This window comes from Micropterus salmoides, unplaced genomic scaffold (genome assembly GCF_014851395.1).
Source record: "Micropterus salmoides isolate LMB-PRFRI ecotype aquatic unplaced genomic scaffold, ASM1485139v1 Ms_hic_scaffold_19, whole genome shotgun sequence".
Taxonomy (NCBI): Eukaryota; Metazoa; Chordata; class Actinopteri; order Centrarchiformes; family Centrarchidae; genus Micropterus; species Micropterus salmoides.
Window position 1 is genome coordinate 9,524,719 of NW_024041039.1, and position 15,085 is coordinate 9,539,803.

Below are 15,085 nucleotides of genomic sequence, written 5' to 3' on the forward strand. Positions count from 1 at the left end.
CGCTCTCGGTTCCGTGTTTGGAAGTTAAGCGACACCCAAAACTGTCACTGCTGCTGAAGTTCAGTTCAGTCCGACCAGGAAGTCTTTAAACGGCGCAGTGTTTTCCCATGACCATGTTATTTTTGCAGGCTGCACACACATGCGATCGCACTACGGTAGGCGGTGAAGTCTTGATAATACTTTCCTAAATGCTGCGAGTGGTAGGAAAAACACAGCATGTTCAGCTGACTTTGAATGCCTTCTAGATATCCCATGACGTGACTGACAAAGAATAGTGATTTAGAGCTATATCGTATACATAGGCATACACAAAGCTTTATGAAATAGGTTTATTAAGACCTAATACAAATGAATCTCAGTGTGAAACAGCTAAAAAACATTTGGACACACAAAAATCTGGTTTGAATGCAGAGCTGTGTTACACAGTAACACCTGTTACTCTTGCTGCAGTGTTACTGCTGGTTTCAGGCTGTGGCTTCCTGGCTTGAAGACAAAAGGCTCACTTTAATTTCTTTCTCCCTTTGAAACCAGTGTTAGCCTAATTGCATTGTTTATAGCTATTCAGTATCTCCAAATATTACCCTGCAGTAGGTTTGACGTCACATTTGCACACTTCTCAAAATAGCAAAACTTAGTTTCTATAAAGGAGGAACTTGTTTAGGGCATTGAGTGATAGCCATAATTAATGTGCAAATATGTCATAATTCAAAAAGATGTCCAATTTCCAGTAAAAGACAATGATTTAGGTATTTGAAGCCATGCATGTTTAAAACCAGGTTTACTACTTTATTACAGGTTACTGTTCAGTTTGTGAGGCCATAATTAATTACAGATTTCACCCCTTACGTTTGAGTTGTGCGGTGTGAGTATGTGTTTTGTGAACTGAGATGAATGAAATGATAAAACCTCTGAGACAAAAAAGGTTTCACATGGAGGTTTAAAATGCGGCCTGTCGGGGCTGACCTAAAGTGTCCAAGTCTGTCTTATAGTGAATAAATAATATCTTGTAGTACAGGCATTAGTGTTCTGAGTCTTCCTGTTAATTCTATTTCCAGTGACTTGTTTCAAAATGAGTAAAAGGAAAGGCAAGGTGATCAGTGATGCGACAGCTGTCAAGAGCCGCAGACTGACAGCTGTGGGTATCGAAGATTCATCAGATATTTTAAAACATCAGAGACCGTCTTCCAGCAGCTTCTCTCACTCTGCCACAGTGAGTTATTTCCCCATAAAGCACTAATGTCTTCTTCTTTACCTTCCACTGTTGAATATTGTTTTCTGCATGTATTTCTAGGGAGATATTGGCCTCATCGAAAGTGTCACTCTAAAGAATTTCATGTGTCACCATTTGCTCGGTCCGTTCCAGTTTGGGCCCAATGTGAATTTCATCGTCGGCAACAATGGAAGTAAGAATCGGATTTCTAAATGTCATGTGATGTGCTGTTTGCTTTGGCCTGTGTGTTTAACACTCCTTAACCAAGGCACCTGGGGAATGTTTGGGGTTTTGCTTGAAAAATTACTTTGAAAATAGTTACAGATTATTATTATTTTTGTTTTCTCAATCTATTTAGCAACTAATCCATTAATCATTTTAGATCTAATCCTATACCTAACTAGAGGGCTCTCTTCTCAAAAAATTATGAGAATAATCAGTGTCTGAATAAGACATTTTCATTCAATTTATTGTTTTTATGAACTGTTACTCATAAGTAAGTAGATGAAATTACTTGATTTGTTTTTTTAATGGACTTTATTTAAAGGTTCCTCTGCATAAATGAAATTCATCTGAGGAGGGAAAATAACAGTGATGATCAAAGCTTTTAGGGAAAGAAATCATTTTACTCTCATTTGACAAAGCATTTGTTTATTTGGTGACAACCCTCTTGCATTTCTGCGGCTGGGTGATTTCTATTTCTTTACATACAATCTTCAGTTCTGCTTGCGAGCCAGTAACAACTATGGGGTAATTTCCTTGCAGTTATTTACTCACTTGTTGGTGTTGTTTCCCATTTAATTCTCAGGCGGAAAAAGTGCCATCCTGACTGCTTTGATTGTAGGCCTCGGTGGAAAGGCCACTGTCACCAACAGAGGAGTGTCACTGAAGGATTTTGTGAAGAGTGGTGAAAGGTAGGGCAGAGTACATCATGTTATACCCATAGTGAAACATTTCTCAATGACAAATCGACGAGTTATGTTGTTTGTATACCAGTGGGGCACTGGTCCCAGAGGGCCATTACAATACAGTCTGCTCTCTAGTACTGCAGATATAACCATAAAGCTGAAAAACAGAGGACCAGATGCTTATAAAAGGGATGTCTACGGCGACTGTATCTCCATTGAGCACAGGATATCTTGCGATGGATGTCGGACCTGCAGACTGAAGAGCAAGTCAGGTGACTTAACTGAGTTAAAAACGTGTCCAATTCTTATTAAACCTTCCCTAAATGTGCAATAAACCACTTCAATCAGACATTTTTCCAAGCTGAATATATTCTTTTCTCATGGTCAGGAATGTCCCTCTATGAACTTGCATGCATACAATTTTAATGCATGGCACTGTTTCTCTGTTTTGTACCATGTCACCAAGTGTAAATGTAAATATAAGACATATTTACACTCACACATGGACTGATGCTCTTCATTAGTTGTAAATGTCAGTGAGTTATTTTCTTAATAAAAATAACTTCCTTACCAATTACTGATTGAGCTCACTGAAAAGTTTGCTTCTGAATCAGTTTACTTATTTTGTCCTTATTTTTTCAGTTGCAATGTGCAGGGCTGCAGCTAACGATTATTTCTCGAGATATTTGAATAGCTTTTATTAACAAACTAAAACTAAAAAAAAAATCTTAAATCCAGATTTGATACCAATAATTATCATGATAAATGTCAAATCAGTATTTCCGCTCAAGTTTAAAGGCTGATTTTTGCTCCTGAGTATAAAGTTAAAGAAACCAGACGGTTAATTTCTTCATGGTCGAAACAAACACTTGCCGAACAATGGATCACTTAACAAAATATCCAAATATAAAGTTAGATGAAAGATGATAAATCTTTTTTCAACATAAAAATTTGCATTTAGTAAAATTAGGTAAAAATGTTCCTATGGTTTTTTTTCGCAACAAAACCAATATCTTAATAGAAAAATTAAGGGGTGATTTGCTTGTGAAATTAATTAAATTCAGCATTTATTGTATATTTCTTATATTTATATTGAGAAAAATTGCATTGAAATAATTTTTGTTCTTGTTTTATTGCCATGCCCTACTTTTAACCATTAGTTGTCTTCTGTGATGTATTTTAGGTCAACTTATCTCAACCAAAAAGGAGGAATTGACGGCCATTTTGGACCACTTCAACATCCAGGTATTTATGTCAAGCCAGATTCTACAACTTTTTAACTACCACTGAATGCACAATTTCTTTTTATGACGATTTTAAATGTAGTAATTATTTCTGGTTGTTACAAACACATCCTCCTTACTACAACATAATTAAACCTGAAAGCCTCAGCAGCACATTTGTTTTGTGTATTCCAGCTGGATAACCCAGTGTCCATTCTCAACCAAGAAATGAGTAAACAGTTCCTGCATTCAAAAAATGAATCGGACAAGTATAAGGTAAAACACCGCCATGTTATTTATGAGCTTCAAATTTTACGATTACATCTTTATTGAGAGACTAATTTTGTTTGTGATGTTTTCTCTTTTCCTCTTTTCTTTTTTATTTTGTAGTTCTTCATGAAGGCAACTCTGTTGGAACAGATGAAGAGGGATTACATTCACATCAAGCACACTAAAACAGTCACGCGACAGCAGGTTGAGAGACAAGAGGAGGTACTGTATTCAACACACAAACTTCCTAACGTCGATTTATTGAACATCAGTTCAGCATGTTTATATATATATTATATATGTATAATGTTGTCAACCAATAACTTTAAATGAGATTTTAACAATTGTAATATTAACTTAATGTATAGTAGTTATTTTTAGTTTTAAACACAGTGAAAGTGATCATTAGCTTAAATTGGAAATTTCAATTTAAACGCTTCTTGTGAAATCCTCTGGAGAATGTCTGACCTTCCTTGTAAAGCCAGGCCATTTTTGTAAATAAAAAGTTGTTCTTAGGTGTCCTGCCTGGTTAAATAAAGGTTTAAAAATACTGATGCCAGGGGTGGAAGAAGTATTTAGATCATTTACTTAAGTAGAAATGCCACACTGCAAGTGAAAGTCTTGCATTCAAATCTTTACTTAAGTCAAAGTAAAAGTATTATCAGCTAAATTTACTTTAAGTATCAAAATCTGGTTGCTGTCACTGTTTTACTTTAATATGTGATGTTTTTGGATTATCATAACACTGTATTGTGTATGTTGCATTTTACTGCTGTAGATGTTTAAGGTTGAGCTCATTTTAACCCGTTTATATGCTGTTGGATATATTAATCTACAGCAATGCATTATATTTTATATGATCATCATATGTTTGTAGTGTTGCTGTCCTGTGAGAGCCACATATCTCTAAAACGTCAGCACAGACGATGCATTTTCCAGCTAATCCAAGTTGTTTTTTTGTTATTTTTAAACAGTTTATTTAGCTCAAGAAGTAGGATAATTTTTCTCAACCCATATGTGAACACTTAATCCTGCAGTTTATCAGAAAAAGTTTTAATTAAAAATCAACAAATAAAAAAAATTAAAAATTGGTTTTCACTGGACAGGAAGGGTATGAAAAATTGTAATCTGAAAAGAAACTAGGAACTAAAGCTGTTAGATAAATGTAGTGGAGTAAAATGATTTTTCTCTAAAGTGTAGTGAAGTAGAAGTTTAAAGTTGCATAAAATGGAAATTTTCAATTATAGTACTTGAGTAAATGTATTTAGTTACATTCCACCACTGACTGACACATCTTTAAAAATAATCTAAAAACCCATTTGTTTTCTTTGGCTTTCTCTTGGTTTGATATCTATTTTTATTTTGTGCTTTGTACACACAGTCCTGCTTGTTTTATAACCCGTCTTGTTCTTCCTCCCATTAAGCACTTTGTAACCTATTTTTTTTAAGATTATAGATGAATTTTGCTTGCTTCCTTGCTTACTGCTGTTATGTTTGTGTATGATTAATTTTATATGTATATTCTTTTGCTGCAAGAAAATATAATTTTTTAGCTCTCACATATTATTGTGTTCAGTGTATCAAGGACCTGAAGCAAGAGTTTCTACAGAAGAAAGAGAGGTACGAACAGTTGTCGTCCTTCAGTGACATGAAGGTGGATTTGGAGAATCTGAAGAAAACAATGGCATGGTGTTTGGTAAGAGTTTATCATTCCTCATTGTATAAAACATATTTAGAAATTATGAAGAGTGTTTTGGAAGAAAGAAGAAAATTTTGAATGAATCATGGTAATGTTTTTATCACTCTCAGGTCAGAGAGAAGGAGCAGTTCATACAGCAGTTGAAGGAAGACATTGAAAAGGAAGAGAATAATTACAAACATCAGGACAACCTTCAGCTCTGTCAGGTGAGTCACAAGTGTTCATATTCTGTTAAATATACACAGAAGACCAAACCTTCTTTACTTCACATGCTGCATTTTAGTCTTTACAGATGTCCTTCAATGGAGTTATAACTTGATCTTCTAGCTTCTAGATGTGGTCTTGAAATGTACTTTTGTTCTTTCTCTCATCTTTCACACAGACTAAGCTCATACAAGTAGAAAAGAAGCTTCAGTGCATCAAAAGCAGAATTGATTGTCTGAGAGAGGAACATGAGTCTCTCTCAAAGGACAGTCTCATGTTGAAAGAGCAAGTGAAGGTCAATAGCAAAGCTCACAAGGAACAGGAGGTACCTATTGGGAAATATGATAATATATGTCAATATATCAAGTGTACATCATTTATATTGTTTAAAGTCTGTTAAAGTAAAGACTCTTCTCCCATAGGTTGTTTATTTTAGGGCACTGAATAAGCTCAAACAGTCAGAGCAGGAGCAAGACCTTCTTCAGGAGAAAATTAACAAGGCAAAAACAAGGTAGGGGAGCAGAAAGGCAAAAAAACAACAACCATGACTTTACCTTCATCCAAATGCATGCATTTACTTGAAATGATATTGTATTTCACGGTATTTTAGTGTAATGTTAAACAATGACGGAGAGACAGAATATACAAAACAGCAGAAGAAAATATCCAGTCTGAAAGAGCAGCTTGCAGAGCTTGAGAAAACGTCCTCACAGCTGAATCAAGAGATCAAGAACAAACATCAGGCACTTTTCAAAGGAAAGGAAGAACAGGACAAGCTGAGGTACGGGAAAAGAGTGATTCTTTCACATTAATGTACTGTCAAGGAGGTGTGGCATGAGTGTATGCAGTGAAGTGAAATGTCCTGATCCAGCTCTGTTATTATTGACTAGATTGGAGGAAAGAAATATCCAGGTTTTGTACGCATCCAAGCTGAAGAGGAAGAATCAGCTTCTTGCCAGTCGAACGAACAAACTGAAGCGGTTTGGAGACCATGTTCCTGACCTGCTGAATTCGATTACTGAAGCGTATGCCACAGGACGCTTTCTCAAGAGACCTATTGGTCCAATAGGTAACATTGTTTTTTAATTTTAGTTTGCTTGATTTTCTTTCTGCTTTATAGAAGAGAATACACTTATTCGCTTTCTTTTCAAGAGTTAGATGAAATGGGAGAAACAACTAGCATGGCTTTGTCCTAAGGTAACAAAATCCGCTCAGATGTCGTTTGTTAAACCTGTACAAAAAGTAATGTACATAACGATGAAAGGGACTATTTCTTGGCGGGGCGCATTAAATTTATTGATGAATAAGTAAAGAGCTGGACAGAGCCAGGCCAGCAGTTTTTCCAGTCTTTATGCTAAGCTACACTAACCGGCTGCTGGCTGCGTTGTGTCAATCTTCTCATCTAATTCTTGTCAAGAATGAATGTATGTCCAAAAAAGGCGAACTTCAAATTTAATAATTGGCTTTTATCTGTGTGTATATATATACACAGATAAAAGCCAATTATTAAATTTGATATAAGTCTATATAAGTCTAATATAACCAGAGTACCATAAAACTTAAATTAAAAGCTTAGGCCCAATTATACGCCTATCCCTTTTTGACAAAAAAACGCAGGTCTCAATTAGACACCTGGTCTGTTTTTGTATACAAACTTCTGAAAACCCACTGGGTCACCCGCTTGAGCTACTTCTAAGCTGCTTAGACCATGCAGATAAATAGACATGTTTAAGCTTTTGTCGATAAAGACAATCTACACATCGCAGGATCAATTGGATTCTCCATCATTCAGTTAATTTTACTGAGAAAATTCACATTTACCGGTACAGTACAAGTAATATTCATACTGGTTGAAATAAATGATTCATAGTACGCTATTTTCCATTTTTGCTGAGCAAGAGTTTTGTGCAAAAGGATATAAGGGCCTGTCCAATATAGATGCAAATCCCAAATATAGGGTTAGTTCAGTGACTAAAGAAAATAAAATCCTGGGTAATTAATTACTGTTTTACTATTAATTAGCTACAAGGTTTCATACTGTCAGTTGTCATTTCTGCTTTTCAAATATTAAAAATCTCAATTCAGATCATATATTTGCAGCGAAGCAGTAAAAAAATTTTACATATTGAAGCTGAGAGACTGTGTTTTTGGTCTCAGGTGTGTGTATCAGTTTGAAAGATCCCACTTTGGCTGTAGCCGTGGAGTGCTGTCTGCGGAGCTTCATGAAGGCTTTCTGCTGTGACAACTATAAGGATGAGGCTGTCCTTCAGGAGCTGATGTCTCACTACTATCCAAAGGGCAACAGGCCGCAGATCATTGTCAGCCCTTACTCTGAAAAAGTTTACAACATTCATGGACGGTCAGCAGCAGCAGCAGCAATTCAGATTAGATGACTTTTCTTTCACAGCAGTTTCCCGACACATTTTAAAGCGACATCTTGTTTTCCTTCTCTGCTGTTTTTGTAGGAAAGCATATCATCCAGAATACCCATCTGTGTTGGACATAATCACAGCATCAAGCCCAGTCATCATCAACTGCCTGATTGATATGAGGGGGATAGAATCAATACTGATCATAAAAGTTAGTATGTCGCTACTGCATGTTCATGTTGAATATTGCATGTAGAGTTGTTTTAGGGTTGATGTAGTAATTAGTTTCTGTTTCAGTGCCATCTGACCTGTGTTTTATCAAAGGAAAAAGACAAAGCAAGGAGGGTCATGCAGCATGGCCGGCCACCTAAGAACTGCCGTGAAGCCTTCACTCTTGAAGGAGATCAAGTGTATCCAAACCGCTATTACACCTCTGACTTCAGCATGGCCAAATATCTCGGTGGGGATCTCGAGACTGAAATAAGGTAAGGTCAGTTGATATGTGAAACACGTTAGATGTGAAAAATATATGGTGAAAAGGAGAAGAGAAACATGACCAAATGCATATTTAATGATAATTTGAAGGAAGGAGAAATTAAACCTGAAAGTTTAAACCAGCTGCTAGCAGGGACCTGGATTTTAAAGGCAGATCCATACTGTGCTTAATCCTCTAAAGAAACTAAACTAAAGAATAAATAGCAGATGAGACACTAAAGTAAATACGTGAGAAAATGTAACACTTAATCCCAAATAAACCTTGAACTCAGTAACTAGTACAAGATGTTTAGAATTAAGATCAAAAGCAAGGATCTTTATGGAAACCATGTTGATTTTTAAACTAATGAATTTTACTTTAAATTTTGAAATAAGGTTCTTTATAGGATCTGTTTAAGATTTTGGGAAATGCGCTTATTCACTTTCTTACTGAGAGTTAGATGAGAAGTTTGACACCCTTCGAACAGTAAATATAAAGCTACAGACCGCATCCGGCAACAAGGTCATATCTTGTTGTTTTAATCTGAGCCAGGCTATCGGTTTCCACCTGTGTCCAGTCTTTATGCTAAGCTAAGCTAATCTGATGCCTGGTTTGAGCTTCATGTTTGTCGTACAGATATGAGAGCGGTATAGATCTTCTCATCTATCTCCCTACAAGAAAGCAAACAAATGTACTACAAAATGACAAACTACAACTAAGTTATTGAAACACTGCATGATATTATCGACATACAGTGTTCTGCATTTCCTTTTCCAAATGCTGCATTAATGCCATTTGGTGCTCACACTGGGAGAAATACTCACAATAACACTGTCAAATGGAAATGTGTGTGTTCCGCTGGGCTGCTCAGAATGTGTTTGCAGGGTTTGTGAGTTTTCAAAAGAGGTGTTTACTTACTCTTTTGGATAAAATCCATCCTGCCTGTCACAGTCTGTTGGAGTCAGACCTGGAGAATCACCAGGCTCAGCTGTCCAGGTTTCAGCTCCATGTGACCTCTGTGACTGAGGACATCGTGAGCATGGAGAAGAAGCTGAACAGTACCATCATGACCCTAAAGAAGACTCTGGTCAGTGAACTGCACTCTTGCAGGATGTGCACCAGAACCTTGTTTAACTATAATGCTGTTTGGTTAATACATTTTCATTTGTTTCCCTCCTGTTCTTGCTTCCTCTCTGCTTACCTTAATGCTCTTTGTGGGAGAAAGATTTAGTAAATGTCACTGCTGAGAAGAGAGTGATTAAGCAATATTTTCGAAGGTTAAATTGGAAATTATAATTATTTAATTGTTTTTTTTCAATGCAGGCATCTGTGAATCAAGTCAAGGCAACAATAACTGAGCTGGAGACTGCTGGTGAAGAGCAAATTGATGACATCAGCTCCTTGGTGATCATTTAGTTTTTATTTGCACCCCTTCAAACCAGACATAAATTCTAGCCTACATTATGTAAGTCTAATGTCTTCAAGTACTTCTTGTAGGAAGAAGTCGCCCAAGAGAACCAACAGAAAATCGAGGGAGAAAAGCAAACTGTTCATAAAGAAAAGATAGAGCTCGACAAGCACCGGAAAATAGCAGAGGATATAGAGTCTGAGTACTCTTCTGTTAAAGAACGGATTGATCAGCTTCCTGAGGACATGGAGCCATTAAAGGTACAGCAGAGCATTGTTGTATCACTTTGTTTAGAGGAAACAAACTAAAATAGTTTTAGAAACTAAAAGATGCTGCGGTTGCAGGCTCCTCTTTGTGGTTTTGATGTTGCTTCTGTCTTCTGATTTCAAATGTTTTTGAACTGTATATTGTTTTATTGTAAAATGCTTTTTGAGGACAGCTTCTGTCAGCAACTGTGCCTAAGAAGTAGTGAAATTGATTATTACTGTTTGTTGACCCAAAGGATGAGCAACTGAAGCTGGAGGTTGAGTCCATGAGACATGAACGAAACCTTAAGGTTTTAGAAAACAAACTGAAAGCTCATGAAGACAACATCCAAGCAATGAAAAGTGACCTTGACCAAAGAGAAGACGAGTTACAGGTAACAAGCTGTACTTAATTTGTTCATCTCATTATGCTTTTGGAGCATTTGGAGGCTTTTGTAGCTTGAGAATGTACTCTAGATTAGGCCAGTTGCTGCACTTTAGCTATACTAAGCTATATACATCAGTGATCAGTTAGTAAACTCTACCAAAGAGATGACTTCCTGCCTCCAGTGTACTGTAGATGTCTGCAGAAATTCATAATTGTCAGACTGTCAGCAGACCTCACATGTGTTGACAGGAATATGTGGCCAAAGCCACAGAGATCAGTCCTGAGCGGCAGCAGGTGACTGGCAGCACCAAGAGCATTGACGCAGAAATCACTCGGTTGAAGAAGAAAATCAAGGTGTTCGAGACCAGCCACGGCGAGCAGGAGCAGGTGGTCAGGTGAGAAATCACAGGCTTTCTAAAAAACATCTTTGTGTTATCTCACTGTGAACTCAGACTGACTTTATTTTTAGTACAAAACATTTCCCAGGGGCCTAGGTGCTCTGGAGTCAGATCTAATGTTAGAGGTTGAAACTCAGTGCCACAGTTTGTCCTTGAGCAACTTGAACAACTGAGAAACCAGTCAGTATCTGGTCTGACCACTATTTTCCTTACGCAGTGCAACACATCTCCTTCGCATAGAGTTGATCAGGTTGTTGATTGTGGCCTGTGGAATATTGGTCCACTCCTCTTCAATGTCTGTGCAAAGCTGCAGTCAGGTCGAGACCCCGATGAGGACGACGAGCATGCAGATGAGCTTCCCTGATAGTTTGTGCAGAAATTCTTTGGTTATGCAAACCGACTGCTGCAGCAGCTGTCCGGGTGGCTGGTCTCAGATGCTGGATGTGGAGGTCCTGGGCTGGTGTTGTTACACGTGGTCTGCGGTTGTGAGGCCGGTTGGATGTACTGGCAAATTCTCTGAAACGAGACGGCTTATGGTAGAGAAATGAACATTCAATTCACGGGGAACAGCTCTGGTGGACATTCCTGCAGTAAGAATGCCAGTAGCTTGCTCCCTCAAAACTTGCGACATCTGTGGCATTATGCTGTGTGATGGAACTGCACATTTCTGAGTGGCCTTTTATTGTGGCCAGCCTAAGACACACCTGTGCAATACCCATGCTGTCCGATCAGCAACTTGATATGCCACACCTGTGAGGGGGAAGGATTATCTCAGCAAAGGAGGAGTGCTCACTGACACAGATTTTGACAGATTTGTGAACAATATTTAAGAGAAATAGGCCTTTTGTGGACATAAGGAAAGTCTTAGATCTTGATGAATGAGGACAAAAACAAAAGTGTTGCGTTTATAATTTTGTTCAGTGTAGTGTAATATAATAATAATAATAATAATAATAATAATAATAATAATAATAATAAATAAATAAATAAATAAATAAATATATATATATATATATATATATATATATATATATATATATATATATATATATATATATATATATATATATATATATATATATATATATATATAATATATATATATATATATATATATATATATATATATATATATATATATATATATATATATATATATATATATATATATATATATATATATATATATATATATATTATATATATATATATATATATATATATATATATAATATACAGATATTACACTCAATGGGCAATTTTCTGTATTGAGCACTTTTACTTTTAATACTTAAAATATATGTTGCTAATGAGACATTTGAAATAAGTAACATTTTAATGCATTACTTTTACTTACTAAACAATCTGAATACTATCTGATATAAATGATTACTCCACTCCTGACCACAGCATACAGGCCTGTTTGAGGCCAGCTAAGCTAACCAGGTAAGTTAGATCATTTACTGAAGACTTTTTTTTTTTTTAGTTAGAAGAAGAGTTAGAGGAGTCTTCTAGCTTCCTTCTGTCTAATCATTTCACTGGGTTGCAGCTTTGGCAATCTAGTCAGACAAGCGATGTGTCTCTACCCACTGAGGTTCAACCCATCCAATTGAGATTTCTTCTGCCACTGACATACTTCAATCCAACCTACCCGTTGGCTATCACTAAATCATTTTCTGGCCTTATTCTGGAATAAGAAACTTAGACTGCCGTTTTCTGTCCTCTGTTCTCATTAGGGAGTACGCTGAGGCCCTCGCTCTCTACAGACACAAAACCAACCAAGTGAGAGATCTGCGTAGGTTCATCGATCGACTCGATAACATCATGTCAGACAGGCAGAACAGATACAAAGTAATGCGTAGGTAAATAACGCCCTAGTAAGTTTGAAAAATAATTCAGAAATGCTTGTATGTTGTAATGATTATAGTGTCTAACTGGCAGTGGAAAGTCCTGCTTGTGTTTGTCTGATTCTTTCATCTTTTTCTACTTCCTAAAGGTCCCTCTCTGTCAGATGCAAATTATACTTCAATAACTTTCTGATCAAGTTGAACTGCTGTGGCTCGATGATTTTTGATCACAACAACGAGACACTCTCAATCTCGGTATGTCTGTTCAACATTTTCTTTAGTTTTTTTGTAAATACATGGAACGTTCCTTTGTATGTTTAAGAATATAAACAGTGTATACTGCAAAAGACTGGTGACAACACTTAAAGTTAATTACCTAAACAGAATTTACTTTTAAAGTAAGATGGGGTATCCTGGTGACCAAGTGATGGCGACATCCTCATCCTCAAGTCTGCGCCATAACTCCTCTCTCTCCCTACTGCTAGAGTCTACTACTGTTTTTCTATTTTCTTTTTTTTTATTTTATGGGAAAAATATTCAGTGCAAGTAATACACAAACCTGTTCTCACACACGTAAAGGTAAAGCCTCCGGGCAGGGAGGATGATGGTGTGAGTGACATGAGGTCGCTGTCTGGTGGCGAACGTTCCTTCTCCACTGTTTGCTTCATGCTCTCCCTGTGGGAGATCACCGAATCACCATTCAGATGCCTCGATGAGTTTGACGTCTACATGGTGAGAGCACAGTATCTCACAAAACACAATTTGTATAAAACAATGAATGTAAGTTTGTATTTGACTCACTGTGACTTTATTATTTTGATCTAGGATATGCACAATCGTAGAATCTCTCTGGATCTCCTGCTGGAGCTGTCAGAGCGGCAGCACCTCCGACAGTTTGTCTTCATTACTCCCCTCACCACCAGGTGATGCTCCTCTTAATGTTTTTTCTGTTTATGTGTTGTCCTTTCCATAATCTTTACATTTTACATAACTTTGTTTTGTGCATCTTTGTTTCCAGTATGGGGACGGAAGTGTGCCATCACATTAATTACAGAATAGATTTCTTAAAGTGGTTAATTATAATCTGTTACTCAACTGATAACTTTTGTAAAACAAATTTATGAAATGATTATTTATTTAGTTTTAAATGAAAACTGAAAATACAAATAATAAACTTATTATTAATGTGTCTGTTTCTGTCATAAAATTGTGTATTTTTAATGCATTTTTATTCTTATTTGTGAAATTATTTTAAAAAGGCTTTTCAATGTATTACTTATTAACAAGCAGTTCTATCATTATACATTATAATTCATAAATTATTACAATTATATAATAATATATAATTTGTTATTAGTCATTCACTGCTAGATTTAATTGCACCATCTTAGTACAAATTTCATATAATATAATAAAAATAATATTTTATTTTAATTATTTTGTTTTAATTATTACGGTGCCCTTCCTGTTGTCCCTCTTTGCTTAATTCACTGTGTCAGTAATGTTTGATGACTAATATTAAACATGGTTTGTGTTATGCAGCAATCTACCCAAAACCAGCCTCATCAAAATCCACCAGCTTCAGGATCCGGAACGAGTCCGGAGTGAAACGGGGGATGAAGACGTTTGAAATGAGCTCCAGTGACAACAAAAGGAATGTTTATGTGCATAGTCAGTGTATATTTCTGTTTTACTGTATGTGTGTGTTGCCAGGAGGCGTGTTATTGTTGTTTTTCACTCTAAAGCCTGTTTCTGGACTTGTCAGTAAGACCGGGGACTTTTAAGGATGTTGATTGGTTTGTCAGATGAAGATTTTTTCGATCTGTTTAAGTGTAAAGGGCAGTACTGCATCAAGGGGCTGTTAGCTAGTCTCCTTTTCTTCATATTAGTATTCTGAGTATTTATCATCCATTGTACACATTTTAGACATCTCAGTAACTAAGATTATCTCCAGTTCTGGTCAAACAAATATAATCATTTAACAGATTGAGTTCCCAGCTTAATAAACGAGTGCTTGTGAAGAATGCAGATCTTCAAAACAAAAAAATTGTACATTGAAAGTTTTTGTTACAGTTTTACAGTGCTATTTTTATGTAGTTTACCTCAGGAGTCTGGTACCAGAGAAGACTCTACTGGACCCAGGACTCTACTTTACCTGTCAGTGTTAATATTTTTACAGTTGAAAATATTTGGACTCTGTAAATACATATGCACATTATTGTTTGGTTGAAAATGCTCATCTAGCAGTAGTTAACTGCAGTGTAGAATCATAAACGTTGTGACAATAAACTACGAGAAGAAATTGTGGATATTTAAAAACTTGTGTATGTTATACTTTTCATACATACAGGGCTATCCATTCATGCGTTCCATCCTTTCATCCGTATCAACATGTATATTCAACACAGTCCTAAAATCTGCTACTTAATTTCTATTAATCA

The 15,085-nt window shown here is 36.3% G+C and overlaps 1 protein-coding gene across 1 annotated transcript; it reads left to right on the forward strand.

The window, feature by feature from the left end:
* The first annotated feature begins 14 nt into the window (after positions 1–14).
* On the forward strand, positions 15–14,957 carry smc6 (structural maintenance of chromosomes 6). The gene is made up of 27 exons (XM_038728384.1): positions 15–155; positions 1,056–1,210; positions 1,292–1,403; positions 2,019–2,124; positions 2,254–2,390; positions 3,302–3,363; positions 3,537–3,617; positions 3,732–3,833; positions 5,188–5,307; positions 5,421–5,516; positions 5,693–5,839; positions 5,937–6,025; positions 6,125–6,295; positions 6,405–6,583; positions 7,672–7,873; positions 7,980–8,094; positions 8,208–8,368; positions 9,310–9,445; positions 9,682–9,762; positions 9,856–10,026; positions 10,269–10,406; positions 10,649–10,794; positions 12,534–12,659; positions 12,794–12,899; positions 13,224–13,376; positions 13,470–13,567; positions 14,187–14,957. Exons 1-27 carry the CDS (start codon positions 140–142, stop codon positions 14,272–14,274), a joined length of 3,294 nt encoding a protein of 1,097 aa, XP_038584312.1. The 5' UTR covers positions 15–139; the 3' UTR covers positions 14,275–14,957.
* Positions 14,958–15,085: the final 128 nt, after the last annotated feature.